A 21,545-nucleotide genomic window follows, 5' to 3' on the forward strand; every position below is an offset into this window, starting at 1 on the left:
GGGTTTCCACCGTAGCTGTTGCCTGCTAGCAGGCAAGGTAAGATGTCTATACAAGCAATTCCAATCAGTTGATGTCACAAGGGGTCACGGATAAGAGAGGAGGAGCACAGAGATGGAGAAGGTGCTCCAGGACATCTCCTTAAGGGACAAGAGCCCAGCTGCGCTTGGAGAATGGGCAGGACAAGGTCAGGGATGGAGTGGGGCCTGCAGACAAATGCAGAGCCGTCCCATCCTGGGAGATTCGGGCTGGTGGGCCTGAGGCAGGCTGGTCTGTGCCTTTTACACCTCAGGGGTGCTAATGCAGGGCCTTGGAGTGAGACAGCAGTGCTGGCCGGTGGTCTGCTAGCACAGGTCACGCCTGTCCCTTCTTTGCTCCATGACAATGGCCCCGGGCCAAGTGTGAGCAAAGGCTCGCCCAACAAGCACTGCACTGTGCGGGGCTCGGGCGGGGAGAGGAGGACTGGAGGGGAGGAGCTGGGGTGTGCAAACCACAGCCGGGCAAAGTGGAATGGAGGAACTGACCAGTCCTGGGGATGGGGACCAGGGAGGTGGCCAAGAGCCGGAAGTTAGAAGCCTGGAGGCCCAGTGAACGGAGTCACCAGAACCAGAATATGGGAAGCAAGGCTTAAGATGCAATATGGGTTAGGGGGGCAGCTGAGGACAGAAAGAAGGTGCGTAGGGGAGAAGTCCAGCAGCAGCCGGTGTCCAGACTGGCAGCCTGGAGGAGCATCGGCAACATCAGGGTGAACGTGCGGGCCACAGGAGCCAAGGGTAGACACTGTCCCCAGGACAGGTTAGAACCACCCAAGAGAGGTGGACTCAGCACGGTCATGAGCACCCAAACAGAGGGTGGGTGGGCGTTCCTGGAAGAGCAGGTGGGGAGAGACTGCTGGGGGCCTAATTTCCTGCCTCTAACAAATTCTGTCTGAAACCCATTCAATCACATGTGCACTTGTAAATCGACTTTGCAATGGCGAAAAGTGGGCACTCGGTCATGTGGAGCCCAAGTTCAGCAAGTCCTTCTGGACACGGAACAACTCATTTAGACGTCAGCTCATTCTGAGCCCACAGTTGATGCATTCTCCAGACAAATACTCTAACGCATCACACTAAGGAAAGTGAAAGGGGAAGAGGTGTGTTTACTTGGCACTATATTAAAAAGACCAGAAAATTCTAAAGTGACTCTTCTTCTGAAAGTCAGAAGAAACATCTGGAGTCGAAAAAGTCACACTGGACTGGAAATGAAGGCAGGTGCTGTTAAAGCAGCGTCAGGAGACCCTTCGTGCTGCCCAAGGTTTACTGAGCAGCGTGTTGTCACATCAATGAAGGTCGGACACCCTGGACACCTGATTCTGCAATGGAGTATCTTCTTGTTCTGGGAAACACTGCAGATTTAGTCCTCCTGCTGGCTGTTATTTGCTCTTACTTGTAATCCAGTGTAAACTGGACGAGGACAGCAGGGCAGGCAGTAAACAGTCAGTGGCGGGCGGTGGATCCCACGCTTCCTGGCTACACTGCCCCTCGCCCGGCAGCGCCCGCAGACACTGGCCAGCACTGGGAGTCACCCCGGTTCCTCTGCGGGGCTGCTCCCCTCTGCACCTCCACTGTTCCGGGCTGCACTACTGCCCGAGGAACAGCTGCCAGACCCTCGGCCACTGTCTCTCTCCTTGTTTTCACTGAAGCGTCGCAGGCGGGAGATCAACCACAAGACAATTCTCAAATCCAAACGTCAGGTTACAGGAGCCTGTATAAATGTCAAAATCCATCAAACTATATCCTTAAGATTTGTGTATTTTACTGTATGTAAATTATATCCTTCATTAGAAAAAAAAATAAAATGAATTTAAAAGTCAAACAAAAAGTATAATAAATGAGGTATCTAGCTTATTTGCCACTTTCAACCTCTTCAAGTAAATCAGACAGGCTTTTCTATGGTTTTTCTGATTTCATTTTTCTTTTATTAAAATCTCAACCAAAACACAAAAACAAAAATTTAAATTTTCTCCAGGAAATTTAAATTTTCATTTTTTGGCCCAAGACAGTGAAAGCAGGCTTACCCATCCCTAAGTTTTCTAAACTCCGGACGCCGTCAAGGTTCTTCAAGGTTGTTTTCTGCCAATTGCCGGGAAATGTTTGCACCTGGCTGTTAGCAGCTTGGCAGGAAGTGAATGCCAAACTTGAAGAATGCATTCTGGGAACTGTAGTTCCACTATAAAAGACGAGTCCTCAGAAAAAGTGGAAGCCACAGACAAACCTGGAAATGACGGAGTCTTAGAGCTGGGAGGAGCTCTGGGGATCAAGTCGAATTTTATGAAGGTCACACAGGCTGGAGAGGTTACACGTCCAGTGAAGGGCAAGGAGTGCGGCTCCACTGCCGGCCACAGTGGAGCCAGCTCGGAGCCAGGCACACAGCAAACGCTGTTTCTTTGTGGAACAGTCACTCTGGAAACTCCTAACGTAGCCTGTTCTACCTGTCTCCTGGAGGGCTGGCTGCCCACTTATCTTGGCTTGAAAAGTGGAAGCTCAGAGACTGCGCTGTCTTCTGGCAAATGTGCCAGCCGATGGGTCCAGGACCCAATGACAGGAAACGAGCAGACACACTCACCATGACCTAGGGACGGACTCCTTCCTGGCGCCTCCCACCCTCACACTGCTTTGTGTTAGTGACAAAGTGTTTCCGACACTAAGTACACAGCACAACAGCATAAAAGGAGCCAAGGCCACCCACCGCCCAGCCAGTGCTGGCTGTCCCAGGTGAGGAAGACACTAACCTGGCATTGGTGATCATTTGTGTCCCACTGGCATGGCACACCAGGGGAAGCTGTTCTTTTAAAATGATAGCAAGGCCCTCTTTTTATCACTCACGAAATGGAAAGGTGTGTGTGCAAACATGGGGGAAAAAAGAAATGATGGACAAAAAATAGAGCAAATATTTCCATAAAATACAAAAAGACAGAAAAGGAGACCAAAAAATTACTACTTGTAGATGTTATGGCTGATTACCTAGTTAATCCAAAACTCTCAACAGAGAAACTGTTAGAACTAATAAGTGAATCTGATAAGATGGTTGGTTATAAACATTGGCAACTCTCCCACATGTTAGCAATAACCAAATTAAATCACAGGGAGGGGCTTCCAGTTTCAACTCTGACATGGAAAGAGCTCAGAAGTCCTAACTTCTGTTTCTACAAGAAAAACACTGAGTAAACCAAAAATCAGTAACTTTTCTTGGACCCATCAGAGAAGTGAGGTCACAGATGTCCTCCCCAAGTCTGGAGCGACGTGCTAACACAGAGTCACAGCTGAGAACTGCTGACCTGGAGCAGAAACGACTGGAGACACCAAGTGGCAGGAACTCTTTTATTATTTTCCCTTCTTCTCCCCAAAGCCCCCCACTACACAGTTGTATATTTTAGTTGTGGGTCCTTCTAGTTGTGGCATGTGGGATGACGCTGCCTCAGCATGGTCTGATGAGCGGTGCTGGGTCCGCGCTCAGGATCCGAATCAGTGAAACCCTGGGCCGCCGAAGCAGAGCACGTGAACTTAACCAGTTGGCCATGGGGCCGGCCCCTGGCAGGAACTCTAGATGGTAATTTGGATAAAATGCTGAACGTAGACAAGCATGAAAGTGAGAATCTCGTGGAGGCTGCAGTCCTAGGGGGCCCTCAACTTTCATGGGTTTTATTTCCAGGAACCTCACCAAGTTCTCACCATGAGAACACAAGAAAAAAATCTCCTGTCTCTGGCAGGGGGAGAGGAAGGGAAACATTTTGAAATAAGCCTAGAGCATTGTCCAAAACAAAGGCCTGCTCTGCAGTGAAAAAGGCTTTAGCAGAGCTTTCTGTCACCTGGAGGAAGGGCATGTCCCCCAACCAGCCCCCGGAGCCTTCCTGTCTCACCCAGGGCAGGGGAAAGAGGGAAGAAACACTTGTGAAGTCACAGCCCAGGAACACAGGCCACAAAGGCTGAAATTCAATCAGCAGGTTATAGAACACTTCCCCTCCTGCACAATAACATGGATCACAGCAGAAAAAGCCCCAGGGTGCAGACTCCACGAGAAAGGTTCCTAGAGAAACCCAAGACAATGGGGAGACAAAAACTCAGGACGTTAGAGGAATGTGGGGCCCTGGCATCCAGAGCCCCGGCAGGGATTAGACAGAGCCCAAACGCTGGCCAGGTGAACAAAACACCTCAGCCTAAAGGCCTCGGCACCTCAGCTCCTAGCATCTGATACATCAGGGCCTCCTTTAAAAACACTACAAATCATGCTACAGGGCGAGAAAGAACACAGTGTGAAGAGACAGAGCACGCATCAGGACCTGCCGCAGGCATGGCAGAGATGTTCCAATTGTCAGAGTTGGCATTTACAATAACTATGATTAATAGGCTAAGAGCTCTAAAGGAAAAAGTGGACAATATGCAAGAACACATGAATAATGTCAGAAGAGAGAGGAAAGGCTAAGAAAGAACCAAAAGGAAATGGTACCCATCAAAACACTGGGACAGAAATGAAGAATGCCCTTGATGGACAAGCTGAGGAAGGAATCAGTGAATCTGAAGATACGTCAACAGAAACTTCCCAGACTGAAACGCAAATGGAAAAAAAAGAACAGGATATCGGAGAATTTCTGGACAATTACAAAAGTGATACATAAGCATAATGGAAATAGGAAGACAAAAAAGAGACAAAGGAGAAAAAATATGTGAGGTAATAATAGCAGAGAATCTTTCAAAATTAATAACAGGCACCAACTCACAGATCCAGGAAGCTTAGAGAACACGAAGCACAATAAATACCAAAAACTCTAGGCCTAGGCAAATCATATTCAAAGGGCAGCAACCAAACACAAAACACTCTACACAGAGAGCAAAAATGATAAGAATCACAGTCATCTCATTAGAAGACGTGCAAGCAAGAAAAGAGAATTCTACATCCTGTGGAACGATCCTTCAAAAGTAAAGAAAAGACCTTGCCAAACAAAAGCTGAGGAAATTCATTGCCAGGAGACATGCCCTGCAAGAAACATTAGAGGAAGTTCTTCAGGGATAAGGAAAATGATACAGTTCAGAAACTGAAATCTATATAAAGCAAAGAGCAATGGAGAAGGAATAAACGAAAGTAAAATAATTTTCTTTGTCTCAACTGCCCTAATAGATAAACGTTTGTTCAAATGAATAACAGTAACAGTGTGATTCCAGCATATGTGTAAGTTAAACGAATGACAGCAACTTTGTAAGAGACAAGAGGGAGGATGTGGGAATCCTCTGCTGTGTGGAAGCAGCAGCATTATTTGAAAGCGGACTTAGATTCGTGGTAAATGTATAGCAATAATTCTAGGACAGTCACTAAAAAGTTTTAAAAAGAAGTACAGGAGGCAGCCCCGATGCCCAGTGGGTAAAGTTCGGCGTGCTCCTCTTCGAAGCCTGCGTTCGGTTCCCAGGCGTGGACCACACCACCCGTCTGCCAGTAGCCATGCTGTGGCGGCGGCGCACACAAGAACTAGAAGGACTTGCAACTAGAACATACAACTATGCACTGGGGCTTTGGGGAGGGGAAAAAAAAGGAAGATTGGCAACAGATGTTAGCTCAGGGTGAATCTTTCCCAGAAAAAAAAAGAAGGAGGACTGTAGATGATATGCTACGAAAGGAGAGAAAACGAGACCAAATAAAACACTCAACTAAAACCAGAGAAGGCAGAAAAGGAGGGGAACAAAAGAAGCAAATAGAAAGTGTTTACAAACATGATAGGTAGTAATCCAGCTGTAGCAATAATCACTTTAAATGTGCATGGTCTAAGGACACCAATTAAAAGATAAACACTGTCAGAGAAGATTGAAAAAAAAGAGGCAACTCTATGTTATCTATAAGAAACCCACTTTTGATGCCAGCCCCGTGGCCAGTGGTTAAGTTTGCATGCTCCACTTCGGCGGCCCAGGGTTTCACCTGTTTGGATCCTGGGTGTGGACATGGCACCGCTCATCAGGCCAGGCTGAGGTGGCATCCCACATAACACAACCAGAGGCACTCACAACTAGAATTCACAACTAGGTACTGGGGGCTTTGGGGAGAAGAAGAAAAAAAAGAAAAGAAGACTGGCAACAGTTGTTGGCTCAGGTGCCAATCTTAAAAAAAGAAACCCACTTTCAATATAAAGACATAGATTACAAGTAATGGATAAAGAAAGATATATCATGCTAACGCAGATCAAAAGAAAACCGGAACAGCTGCATTAGTTTCAGACAAAGCAGACATCAGTACAAGAAAAATTATCAGAGATAAAGAGGGGCATTACATAACAAAAAATGTGTCAATTCTCTAAGAAGACATAATCATCCTTAATATCTATGTACCTAACAACAGAACATCAAAATACGTGAGACAAAAACTGACAGAACTGCAAGGAGAGGGAGACAAATCCACTGTCGCAGCTGGAGCCTTCAGCATTACCCTGTTCGCAGCAGACAGACCCAGCCAGCAGAAAATCAGGGAGGACATAGTTGAACTCAACAGCACCACCAACCAACTCTCTGTAATTGATATCTACGGACGACCATGATGGTTAATTTTATGTGTCAACCTGACCGGGCTAAGAGGATGACCACATAGACGGCGGGTAAAACATTATTTCTGGGTGTGTCTGTGAGGGTGATTCCAGAAGAGATTAGCATCTGAACTGCCGAACTGAGTAAAGCAGGTGCCCTCCCCTATGTGGGTGGGCAGTGAGGGACTGAACAGAACAAAAAGGAGGAGGAGGGCGTATCTGCTCTCTCTGTTGGGCTGGGACGTCCGTCTTCTGTCCTGATGCATCAGCACGCCTGGTCCTCGGGCCTTCAGACTCAGACCAGGACTTACGCCACCCCGCTCCCTGCACCCCTGCCAATTCTCGGGCCTTTAGACAGGCACTGAACGACTCTACCAGCTTTCCTGGCTCTCAGCTTGCCGTGCATAATCACGGAAGCCAATGCCGAGTATAAATCTCCTCCTGTATATACACACAACCCCTGTCGGGCCTGTTTCTATGAAGAACCTTGACTAACAACTGCTCCATCCAACAACAGCAGAACACACATTCTTCTCAAGCTCACGTGGAACGCTCACCACGACAGGCCCCATTCCGGGCCAGAAAACATATCTTAACAAATTTTACAAAACAGCGATCACACAAAATATGCTCTCAGCCCACAAAGGAATTCAACTAGAAATCAGGAACACCAAGATGGTTGAAAAATGCTCAAATATTTTTAGATTAAACAAGATACTTCTAAATAACAAATGGGTCAAGGAGGAAACCTCAAAAGAAACAAAATATTTGAACTAAATGGGAATGAAAATACAGCTTATCAAAATTTGTGGGATGCAAGAAAAGCAATGTTTAGAGGGAAATTTATAGCACTGAATATGTATATTAGGAAAGAAGAAATATCTAAAATTAATAATCTAAGTTTTCACCTTAGGAAAGTAGAAAAAGACCAATTAAGGGGCTGGCCCCATGGCTGAGGGGTTAAGTTCGCGCACTCCACTTCGGTGGCCCAGGGTTTTGCCGGTTTGGATCCTGGGCGCAGACGTGGCACCACTCATCAAGCCACGCTGAGGGGGCGTCTCACATGCACAACTAGAGGCACTCACAACTAGAACATACAACTATGTACTGGGGGAGGCTTTGGGGAGAAGAAAAAAAAAAACAGAAGATTGGCAACAGATGTTAGCTCAGGTGCCAATCTTCTAAAAAAAGAAGACCAATTAAGTTGAAAACAAGCAAAAGAAAAAAAATTAGAGCAAAAACTAATGAAACTGAAAACAGGAAAACAATAAAAAAAATCAGCAAAATCAAAGGTTGGTTTTCCTGAAAAGACCAATATTGATAAACCTGTAGTCTGGTTAACCAAGAAATAAAAAAGAGAGAATACGAATTACAAATATCATAAATAAAAGAGGCCATCACTACTAACCCCATGGACGTTAAAATAAAAGGTTAGTAAAGGGTTACTGTGAACAACACGATGCCCACAAATTTGATAACTTAGGTGAAATGGATCAATTCCTTGAAAGACACATACTACCAAAACTCACACAAGGAGAAATAGATAATCTGAATAGGCCTATATCTGTCAAAGAAATTGAATCAATAATGAATAACCCTCCAAAACAGAAAGCACCAGGCCCAGAGGAGTTTATCGGTGAATTCTACCAAACATTTAAGGAAGAAACCACACCTATTCTCTACAGTCTCTTCTAGAAGGCAGAAGCAGGGGGAACACTTCCTAACTCATTCCACGAGGCCAGCATTACCCTGACACCACAGCCAGACAAAGACATTACAAGAAACGAAAACTATGGACAAATCTCTCTCATGAGCATAGATGCAAAAATCCCCAACAAGCACTAGCAGATTGAATCCAACAATGTAGAACAAAGAAAGGTATCCTGTGACCAAGTGGGTTTATTCCAGGTATGCAAGGTGGGTTCAGTACTCTAAAAGCAATTAATGCAATCCATCACATCAACAGGCTAAAGAGGAAAAATCACATGATCCTATCGACAGATGCAGAAAACGTATGTGACAAAATCCAACACCCTTTCATAAAAACTCTCAATAAGTTAGGAATAAAGGGGAACTTCCTCAACTTGAGTAAGAACACCTATTTTAAAAATCTGACAGCTGGGACAAGCCCTGTGGCCGAGTGGTTAAATTTGTGCTCTGCTTCGGTGGCCAGGGTTTCGCTGGTTCAGATCCTGGGTGCGGACATGGCACCGCTCAGCAGGCCACACTGAGGTGGTGTCCCACATACCACAACTAGAAGGACCCGCAACTAAAATATACAACTATGTACTGGGGGGATTTGGGGAAATATAAGGAAAAATAAAATCGTTAAAAAAAAACCCCCAAAACAACCTGACAGCTAACGTCATATTTAATGGTGAGAAACTCAAAGCTTTACTACTAAGATCAGGAAAAAGGTAAGAATGCCCCTCTTACCACACATATTCGACAATGTACTGGAAGCCCTACTTGATACAGTAAAAGAAGAAAAGGAAATAAAAAGTATATACATTGGGACAGAAAAAATAAAACTGTCTTTATTTGCAGATGACATGATTGTCGATGTAGAAAATCCCAGAGAATCCACAAAAAACCTCCTGGAATTAATAAGCAATTACCGTCAGGCACCACATAACGACATTTCGGTCAACGATGGACCGCATATTCAATGACAATCCCATAAGATCAGTACCATTGAGCCTACGTGTGTAGTAGGCTGTATCATCTGGGTTTGTGTAAGTTCACTCTATGATGTTTGCTCAACGACAAAATCACCTAACGATGCACTTCTCAGAACGTATCCCCAGTGTTAAGTGACGTATGGCTGTATAACAAGGTTGGAAGATACAAGGCTAACACACCAAAGTCAACTGTCTACATATACACCAGCAATAAACAAGTAGAATTTGAAATTAAAAACACAGGAGCATTTATACTTGCACCAAAAAAAGAGAGAAATATTTAGGTATAAATCCAACAAAATGTGTGTAAGATTTTTATGAGAAAACTACAAAGTTCTGATGAAAGAAATAAAAGCTCTAAATAAACAGGCAGACATGCCACATTCAATACTGTGAAGATATCAGTTCTTCTCAACTTGATCTGCCAGGAAGCCATTTTGTGGGTATCGACAAACAGATTCTAAAGTTTATATGGAGAGGCAAAAGAGGCAACGATATTCATGGAAAAGAACAAAGTTGGAGAACTCACAGTACCCTATTTCAAGACTTACTAAAAAGCTACAATAATCAATACAGCATGGTATTGACGAAAGGATACATAGCTCAATAGAACACAACAGAGAGTCCAGAAACAGACCCACACAGATAGAGACAATTGGCTTTGATGAAAGAGCAAAGAGGATAGAATGGAGAAAACAAAGTCTATTCAACAAATGGTGCTGGAACAACTGGATGACGATACAAAAAAAAAGGAATCTAGACACAGACCACAGACCTTGCAGCTTTCACAAAAATTAACTCAAACTCATAGGCTGAAATGTAAAACGTGAAAGTACAAAACTCCTTACAGAAACAGGAGAAAATCTACGTGACCCTGGGTTTGGCAATGAGTTTTCAGATACAACATCAAAAGCACAATTCATGTAAGAAAAAAATAAGTTGGACTTTATTAAAATTTAAAATTTCTGTTCTGCAAAAGACACTGTTAAGAGAACAAAATTTAAAAAAAGAAAGAGAAAAGAAAGACAAGTCAGGGAGAAAGACTGAGAGAAAATATCTGCCCCCAAAAAAGAAAAAAGTGCTGTACCTGTCACCCACCCTACCTCATCCTTGGACCCTGCAGGCAACATATCTTCCTTTGGCCCCTAGTTTTGGAAAAACTCATGTTCCTGACCCATGTTTAGTTTTTTCCCACTGTTTCTGTTTCATACATTTAACTTGTAAAACAGACTATGATATTATTATTACGTAATGAACTAAAACAAAAAAACCACTTGTATCCAAAATACACTATGAACACTTAAAACTCAACAATAAGAAAATAAGCAACCCAATTAAAAGATAGGCCAAACATCTCCAAACGGATGAGCAAAATCAACAAACCCTTGGCTAGATGGACTAAGAAAAAAAGAGAGAAGACTCAAATTAGTAAAAACACAAACGAAAGTGGGGACATTAATACCAATTCCACAAAAATAGAAAAGATTATAAAAGAGTACTTGGAACAACTGTAGATCAAAAAATTAGATAACCTAGATGAAACGGACAAATTCCGAGAAACACAAAAACTACCAAGACTAAATCACAAAGAAACAGAAAATCTGAACAGACCTACAACTATTAAAGTGACAATCAGTAATCAAAGACTCCTGATGGCTTCACTGGTGAATTCTACCAAACATTTAAAGAACTAATATCAATCACTCCCATACCTTTCCAAAAAACTGAAGCAGAGGAAACACTTCCCAACTCATTCTTTGAGGCCAGCATTATGCTGACACCAAAGCCAGACAAAGACACTACAAGAAAAGAGGATGACAGACCAATATGCCTTATAAACACTGATGCAAAAATCCTCATCAAAATTCCAGCAAACTGAATTTAGCAGCGTATTAAAAGAATTATGCACCATGACCAAGTGGGATTTACTCCTGGAATCCATGGATGGTTCAACATAGAAAAAAAATTGATCAGGGGCCGGCCCCGTGGCCAAGTGGTTAAGTTTGTGCGCTCTGCTTCAGTGGCCCGGGGTTTCGCTGGTTTGGATCCTGGCTGTGGACCCAGCACTGCTCATCAAGCCATGCTGAGGTGGCGTCCCACATGCCACAACTAGAAGGACCCACAACTGAAACATAAAACAATGTACTGGGGAGCTTTGGGGAGAAGGAAAAATAAAAACAATAAAATCTTTAAAAAAAAAAAGTATAAACCATACAGGAAAAAAAAATTGATCAATGTAATATGCCACATCAACAAAACAAAGGGGAAAACCCACATGATCATCTTAATCGATGAAGAAAAAGCATTTGACAAATTTCAACACACTTTCATGATAAAAGACTTCACAAAATAGGAATAGAAGGAAACCACCTCAACAAAAAGCTGTATCTGAAAAGCCCACAGCAAACCTAGCACTCGCTGAAAGACTGAAGCCTCTTCCTCTAAGATCAGGAACAAGGCAAGGATGCCAACTCTCACCACTTCTATTCAACACAGTACTGGAAGTTCTAGCCAGAGCAATTAGGCAAGAAAAAGAAAGAAAAGCCCTCCGAAATGGAAAGAAAGAAGTAAAATCATCCCTGTTTGCAGATGATATGATCTCATATGTAGAAAACCCTAAAGACGCCACAAAAAAGCTGTTGGATCTAATAAACAAATTTAGCAAAGTAGCAGGATACAAAGTCAACATACAAAAATCAGCTACATTTCAGAGGAGTGATGTCAGCATCATGGCGGAGTGAGCTCTTCCCTTAGACTCTCCCCACTAAGATACAATGAAAAGACATTCATACACTAACAGAGAACATTCACACAACACAAAAGATGTCTGAGACACACACAGAACCATACGTCTTAAGGTGCAGGTGCTGAATCCACCGGAGGAAGTGGAAGGAGCCAGCTCTCTAGGAGAGCAGACAGCGAGGGCAGAGTGAGAACACCCCCAGGATCGTGCAGGCAAAAAAGAGCAACACCCCCCCTCACCCCCACCGGCACTCCAGCTCAGCTGGTTGGCCACAGCACCTGCACATAGGATAGAAAAGCAGTAGCTGAGAGCGAATGACCTGGGGTCACAGAGGGCTCAGAATACATAGCTCTTGACCCCCTACCCAGTGGCAGCAGGTGGAATCTGCAACCAGATCACTATGAGGAGGCACAAATCCACACCATCCAACAGTATGAAAAAAATATTAATACTCCACACAAGAAGGAAAATGACAAGCACCCAGAAATCAATCCTGAAGGCACAGAAATTTATAATCTAAATGACAGAGAATTCAAAATAGCTATCATAAAAAAACTCAAGGAGTTACAAGAAAATATAGTTCAATGAAATCAGCAACTTCTTCACAAGAGATTGAAACTATGAAGAAAAACCAATCAGAAATGTTGGAGATTAAAAACCAAATGGATGAGATAAAAACAATCTGGACTCCCTGAACGACAGAGCTGATATTATGGAGAAGACAATCAGCTGTCTGGAGGACAGAAATATAGAAATGCTTCAGATGGAGGAGGAGAGACAACTGAGACTAAAAAGAAATGAGGAAAGTCTCTGACAAATATCCGACTCAATTAGGAAATGCAACATAAGGATTATAGGTACTCCAGAGAGAGAAGAGAAGGAGAAGGGAGCAGAAAGTTTGTTCAAAGAAGTAACATCGGAGAACTTCCCAAACCTGGGTAAGGAACTGGAAATACAAGTAAAAGGGGCGAACAGAAGTCCTAATAATACCAATGTAAAAAGACCTTCTCCAAGGCATATAGTAGTAAAGCTGGCAAAAGTCAATGACAAAGAAATAAAATAAAGGGCAGCAAGGCAGAAGAAAATAACCTATAAAGGAACCCTTATCAGGTTGTCAGTGGATTTCTCAGCAGAAACCTTACAGCCCGGGAGAGAGTGGAAAGATATATTCAAAATTCTGAAAGACAAAAACTTTAAGCCAAGAATACTCTACCCCATGAAAATATCCTTCAAATATGATGGAGAAATAAAAACTTTCCCAGATACACAAAAGCTAAGGGAGTTCAACATCACAAGACCCTCCATTCATGAAATGATCAAGAAGGCCCTCATACCTAAAAAGAAAAAAAAGAAAGGGGTTACAAAGCCTTGAGACAGGAGATAAATAGGCAGACAAAATCAGGGAACTGCAGCTCTCTATCAGAACAGGTTAGCAAACAATTATAACATTAAAGATAAAGGAAAGGAAAATAGCAAATTTTGTCATTTTAACCACAAACTCACAACACAAGATGGAATAAGTTGTGACAATAATAACTTAGGAGGGGAAGAGGAAAGGGATGGAATTATCTTAGTCTAAGGAAATAAGAGGCTATCAGAAAATGGACTGCGTCATCTACGAGATTTTCTATACAAACATCATAGCAACCACTAAACAAATCATCAGAACAGAGACACAAATGATAAATAAAGACAAACTAAGAAAACCATCATAGAGAACTACCAAACTGAACAAGGAGTCAGAAATACATGGGATGAGAAACAAGAGAAATGCAGAAGAACCAGAAAACAAGCGATAAAATGGCAGCAGTAAGCCCTCATATATCAATAATGATTCTAAATGTAAACGGATTGAATTCTCCAATCAAAAGACACCAAGTGGTGGGATGGATTTTAAAACAAGACCCAACAATATGCTGCCTCCAGGAAACACATCTCAGCTCTAAAGACAAACACAGGCTCAGAGTGAAGGGTGAGAAGACGATACGCCAAGCTAATGGCCAACAAAAGAAAGCAGGTGTTGTCATACTTCTATCAGACAAAGCAGACCTCAAGATAAAAAAGACAACTAGAGACAAAGAGGGGTAGGATATAATGATAAAAGGCACACTCCACCAAGAAGACATAACACTTATGTATGCACCCGACACAGGAGCACCAACATACATAAAGCGAGTATTAACAAACCTAAAAGGAGATATTAACGACAACACAGTAATAGTAGGGGACCTTAACATCCCACTCACATCAATGGATAGATCATCCAGACAAAAAGTCAACAAGGAAATGGTGGATTTAAACAAAAACTAGAAACACTGTATGATTTCACTCATGTGTGGAAGATAAGCTAACACATGGATAAAGAGAGAGTTTGGTGGTGACCAGAGGGGAAGGGGGCTGGGGGATAGGCACAGGGGTGAAGGGGAGCACTTAGATGGTGGCTGACAAATAATAACGTACAACCGAAATTTCACAATGTTATAAACTATTATGACCTCAATAAAAAAAAAGGGAAGACAGGCAACTATAAAAAAAAAATCAGTTGCATTTCTACACACAAATCATGAACCATCTGAAAAGGAAATTACAAAAACAATTCCATTTACAACAGCATCAAAAAGAATAAAACACTTGGGATGTAACCAAGAAGGTGAAATACTTACACAATAAAAACTACAAAACATTTCAGAAAGAAATTTTTTTTCCCCCTTTTTCTCCCCAAAGCCCCTCTGTACATAGCTGCATAGTCTTCATTGTGGGTCCTTCTAGTTGTGGTATGTGGGACGCTGCCTCAGCGTGGTTTGATGAGCAGTGCCATGTCTGCGCCCAGGATTCGAACCAACGAAACACTGGGCCGCCTGCAGCGGAGTGTGCAAACTTAACCACTCGGCCACGGGGCCAGCCCCTCGGAAAGAAATTAAAGACGACATAATTAAATGGAAGTACATCCCGTGTTCATGGATTTTGGAAGGCTTTAATATTGTTAAAAGTGTCAATATTGGAAAACAGTATGGAGATTTCTCAAAAAGTTAAAAATAGAAATACCCTATGACCCAGCCATCCCACTACTGGGTATCTATCCTAAGAACCTGAAATCAGCAATTCCAAGAGTCCCTTGCACCCCTATGTTCATCACAGCATTATTTACAATAGCCAAGACGTGGAACCAACCTAAGTGCCCAGCAGCTGATGATTGGATAAAGAAGATATGGTATATATACACAATGGAATACTATTCAGCCATAAAAAAGGACAAAATCATCCCATTCACATCAACATGGATGGACCTTGAGGGTATTATGTTGAGTGAAATAAGCCAAACAGAGAAAGACGAACTCTATATGACTCCACTCATAGGTGGAAGTTAAACATGTAGACAAAGAGAACTGATCGGTGGTTACCAGGGGAAAGGAGGGCGTGGGGGGAGGGCACAAAGGGTGAAGTGGTGTACCCACAACACAACTAACCATAATGTACAACTGAAATCTCACAACGTTGTAGACTATCATAATCTTAATAAAAAAAAAAGTGTCAGTATTATCCAAAGCAATTTACAGATTCAATGCAATCCCTAACAAAATCCCAATGATGTTTTTTTGCAGAAACAGAAAAACCTACCTAAAATTCACATAGAAGCCTAAGGCACCCAGAATAGCCAAAACAATTCTGAAAAAGAAGAGCAAAACTGGAGGACTGACACTTGATTTTGAAACTTACTACAAAGCTACAGCAATCAAGTGTGGTAATGGCATAAAGACGGACAGACGGACCAACGGAACAGAATAGCGAGCCCAGAAACAAACCCTCACACATATGGTCAATGATTTTTGACAAGGGTGCCAAGACCATTCAATGGGGAAAGAAAGTCTTTTCAACAAATGGTGCTGGGAAAACTGGACATCCACATGCAAAAGAACAAAGTTGGACCCAACTTCATTCAAGTCTGTGTACATTTAACACCATATATAAAAATTAACTCAAAATGGATCGAAGACCTAAATGTAAGAGTTAAAACAATAAAATTCTTAGAAGAAAACACAGTACTAAAGCTTCACGACACTGAACTTGGCAGCAATTTCTTGGATACGAGACCAAAGGCACAGGTAACAAAAGAAAAACAAATAGACAGTGGACTTTCTGAAACTTAAAAATTTGTATATCAAAAGGCACCATGCACAGAGTAAAAAAGTCAACCCACAGAATGGGAGAAAATATTTGCCAATCATATTTCTGATGAGATTGATATCCGGAATATACAGAGGAGAACTAAAGCTCAACAACAAAAAACCAAACAACTCAATTCAAAAATGGGCAAAGGACCTGAATAGACATTTCTCCACAGAAGATATATGAACGCCCAATAAGCCATGAAAAGATGCTCAACATCGCTAATCACGAGGAAAATGAAAATCAAAACTACAATGAGATACCCTCTCACACCCATTAGGATGGCTACTAGCAAAAAGCAGAAAACAAGTGAAGATGCAAAGAAATTGGAACCTGTGTACACTGTTGATAGGAATGGAAAATGGGGCAGCCACAATGGAAAACAGTATGCAAGTTCCTCAAAAAGTTAAACATAGAATTACCATATGAACCAGCAATTTCGCTTCTGAGTAGACAGACAAAAAAGCAAAAGCAGGGTCTCAAAAAGATATTTGCACACCCATGTTCACAGCGGCATTATTCACATTAGCTAAAACGTGGAAGCAACCCAAGTGTCCATCAATCAATGAATGGATAAACGAAATGTAGTATATCCACACAATGGAATAATATTCACCCTTAAAAAGGAAGGAAATTCTGCAAGATGCTACAACGTGGATGAACGTTGAGGACATTGTGCTAAGTGAAATAAGCCAGTCACAAAAAGACAAATACAGTATAATTCCACTCATATGAAGCGCTTAGAGTAGTCAAAATCATAGAGACAGAAAGCGGAATAGTGGCTGCCAAGGCTTGGGGCTGAGGGGCGAGGGGGGCAGTGGGAGTTATTGTTTAACAGGTACAGAGCTTCAGATTTACAAGAGTTATGGGGATGGATGGTGGTGACGGAGCCTGACAACGTGAATGTATTTAACACCACTGACGTTTACATTTGAAAACAGTTAAGATGGTAAATTTTTTGTTACATGTATTTTAACTCAATATAAAAAAGAGAAAAAAAAAGAAGAAATGAGCTCTCAAGCCACAACAAGACAGAGAGGAACCTTACACAGATACCACTAAGTGAAAGAAGCCCACCAGAAAAGGCTTCACACTCTATTCCATGGTTTCCATGTACGCCAACTCTGTGACACCCTAGAAAAGGCAAAACCATAGAAACAGTGTAAAGATCAGGGGTTGCCAGGGGTTAGGACGCAAGGGATGAAGAGGCAGACGGAGCACAGGGCTTGCAGGGCAACCCACCTCCTCTGTAGGATACTGCCACGGTGGGTACACGAGATGACGCATTTGTCAAAATCCAACTACATGACAGTGAGACAGTGACCGTCAACGTAAACTGTGGACTTAGTTACTAACACTCTATCAATATCGGCTCCTCACCTGTCAGGAATGAACCACACTAACCGGAGGTCACGCAAGATGTTAGCAGCAGGGGAAAATGCGGGGGACGGGGGAGAGACGCTCTGTACTATCTGCTAAATTTTTCTGTCCAACTAAAACTTTCCCAAGAAACAATCTATTAATTAAAAAATAATCAGTGGAAGGTGGGCAGTAGGCAGAAATACAGATGAAACAGGAATAGCAGAATACCGATGAACGTGGAAGCTGACAGGGACATGGGGAGCTATTATACTTTTCTGCTTAATTTGTATGTGTTCAAGATTTTCCACAATAAAATGGTTTTACAACTCTAGATTGATTTTAGATTATGTGTACAAGGCATCAAGGAACAGGAGGAAAACAAGTATTTTTGAACCAAGTACTCAAGGGGCACACTGAGGAAGGTGCCATCCCACCGGATACAGCATGAACGACCTGGCTCCACCTGGAAGGTTCGGAGCCCAGCAAGCAAGGTGGGCGACGGCACGGCAGGGGAGTGACAGAGATACTCGACATGGAAGAATGTTCGCCCTCACTGGGCACAGAAAGGCTAATGACGGACTCTGACGGAAGTGCCCCAGGTTTTACAACGTCAAGACACCCCGAGTTGGAGTGGGCTCAGGGATGGAGCGCTGCGCCCTGTGAGAATGCCGTCAGCACCGGCTGTCCAGAGGGCAAACCTCTGAGCCCTGGCACCCGAGGCCACTGGCCCAGCTGCTCTGCTACAGGGAATCTGTCCCAAAACAAAGGGATTGGGTAAAGATAATGGACTGAATAAGCATGGTAGAGCCCCTGCGACATAAAGTCCCTAAAAAATGACCGAAAGATTCCGTCACTGATGAACAGGTTCATGACAGCCCTGCCCTGGGAACCATCAAGAGAGCGGACCTTCTGGGGAAGACATCAGAGAGACAGCAGCTGGTGACAGGGATCTGGGAAGGGCCCGGGCGGGCCGTGGAGCCCAAGTCAGGGTGCCTCTCTCCCTTCCCCTCTCCCCGTGCCACTCACCTAACCCCCCGCATCGCCCTCCACTCCCAGCCAGTGCCCCTCACACTCCGGAACAAGGAGCAGAGATGCAGGGCACCCTTTCTGCCAGCGCAGCATCTGTCCCCTTGCTCTCTGCCCCATCCTGGGCGGCGGAGCGCAGCCCTGCACCTCCTCAGGGCCCAGCTCACTCTTCCCTGGCCCTCAGGCTCTTCCTCTCCACCTGGTCCCACCTGCAGCACAGACACCTGCTCGCTTATCTCCACCTTAGAAACAAAACTCTCCTTGAGCCATGTTTGCTACCTTTGGCTCCCATCCAGTTTCCCAACTCCCTTCACGGCTAAACCTCTTAAGCAAAGTGCCTCGTCCCTGGTCCTCCCTCCCATGCCCCCCTCACACACTCGAGACCCAGCTCCCTTCCCACTGCTCCAAGGAGACCGCTGTCACCAGTGATCCCCTGTGGCCAAGTCCAGCCACCTCTTCTCCATTCTGATGAGAAAGGAGCAGCCCTCTTTTCTGCAACACCCCTTTCCCCTCATGGCTCCTGTGAGTCCACGCTCCACACTTTCAGTCTCCTTTCCTGGGCCCTCTTCAGCGGCACCTCTACCAACACTGCCCGCTCCCAGGCTGGGCGCTGGCCCTTCTCCAGCTACAGTTTCTCCAGGAAACTCCATCCGATTCCATGGCTCTAAACATCTCCGACCTCCCCGGACACTGCAGACACACAGATGCAGCTTCAAGAGGTCGGGGGCTGGCTCTGTGGCATCAGCATCTAAGGAGAATCTCAAACTCGATTCCTCTCAAAATTTTACTGTTGTATGAGTTCCAAAAATATCACTAAATATTTCCAAAAAGGAGGAAACATACGGATACAATAAATAGTGGTAAATAAAGTAACACATAAAACGTGTACTTACATCCAATCATGGCTGTTTGATGGGGAAAATAAGAATATGTAACTAACATCAGACAGTCTCGAGCTGCGGAGTGGAGGGTAAGGAGCTGGGAGTGTAGGACACAGGAATCGATCACCTCTGAGCACTTACAGAAAGAAAGGCTGAAACGGCTGTTTCAGAAGCTGAAAGACATCCACCAGAAGAATAGAAAAATAACAAGAAAGCCTAACAAGTTAGCAATTAAATAAAATGCAGGCCCAAATTCCAACTTATCAATAATCACAATTGTAAATGGATTAAACGACTCTATAGGGGCCCCCCCGTGGTTGAGTGGTTGCGTTCACGTGCTCTGCTTCGGGGGCCCACGGTTTCACCAGTTTGAATCCTGGGCGCAGACATGGCACTGCTCGTCAGGCCATGCTGAGGTGGTGTTCCACATGCCACAACTGGAAGGACCCACAACTAAAAATACACAACTATGTACTGGGGGGCTTTGGGAGAAAAAGGAAAAAAAAGGTTACTCTATAAAAAGATGAAGGCTCTCAGATTGAGTTAAAACATAGGTATAAAATAAAGGGATATAATAAGGTTGAAAATAAGGAGATGAAGAAATAAGACTTTAACAGGGACAAAAAGGGGTTTTCTGTGTTGATAATAGTCAGAAACACTTATGCACCTAACAACCTGGTCTTGAGACATAAAGCAAAACTGGACAGACACACCTGAGGAAAGGGGCACCTCCAGGATCACAGGGAGACCCACCTTCCCTCTCTTAGAAGTCCATAGTCAGGTGATACGGAAGTTAGGAAACAGATCTGCTGACAAACACAAGTAAGCTACATCCAGCCTCAGCTGAGGGACAACGTAAGCAGCTAGTGGGGAGGATGCCTTCTCCTCAAACCACAACCAAACAGCCACCACAATGGACTGTGTGCGAAGCCACAACGAAAGCACTAAAGATTCCAGAAAGCAGATATCTATGCGACCATATTACTGGACCTTAAGGCAATAAAATTAAAAAATAATTACAAAAACTTGGCTCCCCTCCCCCAATCCATCCACTTTAAAACTGTCCACACCCTTCTAACTCTCTCAGGTTAAAGAGGGAATCCAGACTGTTTTATCTAGAAATGAACAGCAATGAGAGCAGCATGAGGCAAATCCATGGCCTGGGGGCAGAGGGGCAGAAGAAGGGACAGGTGTCAGGATATGGCAACTGTACACGAAGAAGCTGAGCGCTTCCCTCCAGGAGCCAGAACAACGACGCAATAAAACCGAAGACAGTGGAAAGCGGGGAGGATTCACGAGGCAGAAGCAACAACGTAGACCTGATCAACGGACTCAGGGCTGGTCGCTTGGAAAGACCTGGAACGGGGACAAACCTCGGGGAGTGTGACCAAGAAGAACAGATAAAGGTACCAAACAGTACTATTGGGAATGATAAACTACAAAAACAGCTTTAATGTGACAGGAAAACACAGCGGACAACTCTGACCAGGATACCGGTGGTCCTCAGCTGGAGCTGTCCTTCTCCCAGGATGCATCTGGAAACACACAGCATGAGTTTTGCTTCTTGTTTTGGGTTGTGCTAATGGTTGTTGCCCTGGGGTCCAGAAGGTCCTGAACAGCCTGGCACACAGAGTCATTTCCTACCTGAAGTGTTGCTTATATCCCAGAAGACAAGCATTGATCCAGATTAAATGAACGACGTGGTAGGGAAATGTTTTCCCCGTACATGTATATAAGAGGCAAAAGATACTATCCTCAACACGTAAAGAAGATCTAGAAACTAATGTTTACAAAGACTAAACAGTAAAACGGGGAAAAGCAGAAGTATAGCCAACAAACACATAAAAAAATATATCTAACCTATTTGTATAGGTACAAAGATACACACATGAAAGCACAGAAAATAGTCTAAGAGATTACGCACCAAATTTTACTAGCAACAAAGAATAAAGGTTGGGAGGCGGAGCCAGCCCTGATGGCCTAGTGGTGAAGTTTGGCACGCTTCTCTTCAGGGGCCCGGGTTCAGTTCCGGGCGAGGAACCACACCACTCGCCCGTCAGCAGCCAGGCTGGGGAGCGGCTCCCGTCGCAGAACGAGGACCTACGACTGGGACTGCGCTGTACCCGGGCTTTGGGGAGGGAAG

The 21,545-nt window shown here is 43.8% G+C and overlaps 1 protein-coding gene across 3 annotated transcripts in view; it reads right to left on the minus strand.

Moving 5' to 3' along the window:
* Window positions 1-21,545, minus strand: part of THAP4 (THAP domain containing 4) — a 45,256-nt gene that overhangs the window by 19,227 nt on the left and 4,484 nt on the right. Inside the window, exon 1 of one of the 3 annotated variants that reach the window (XM_001497749.7) lies at window positions 2,058-2,215. The exons of the other annotated variants lie outside the window; for them this stretch is intronic. Coding sequence (XP_001497799.3) covers window positions 2,058-2,190 — 133 coding nt within the window. The 5' untranslated portion in view covers window positions 2,191-2,215. Of the gene's footprint in view, window positions 1-2,057; window positions 2,216-21,545 lie in introns of those variants that run through there. 3 annotated transcript variants of the gene reach the window in all.

The sequence above is a fragment of the Equus caballus genome, chromosome 6 (assembly GCF_041296265.1).
Source record: "Equus caballus isolate H_3958 breed thoroughbred chromosome 6, TB-T2T, whole genome shotgun sequence".
In the NCBI taxonomy this organism is placed as follows: Eukaryota; Metazoa; Chordata; class Mammalia; order Perissodactyla; family Equidae; genus Equus; species Equus caballus.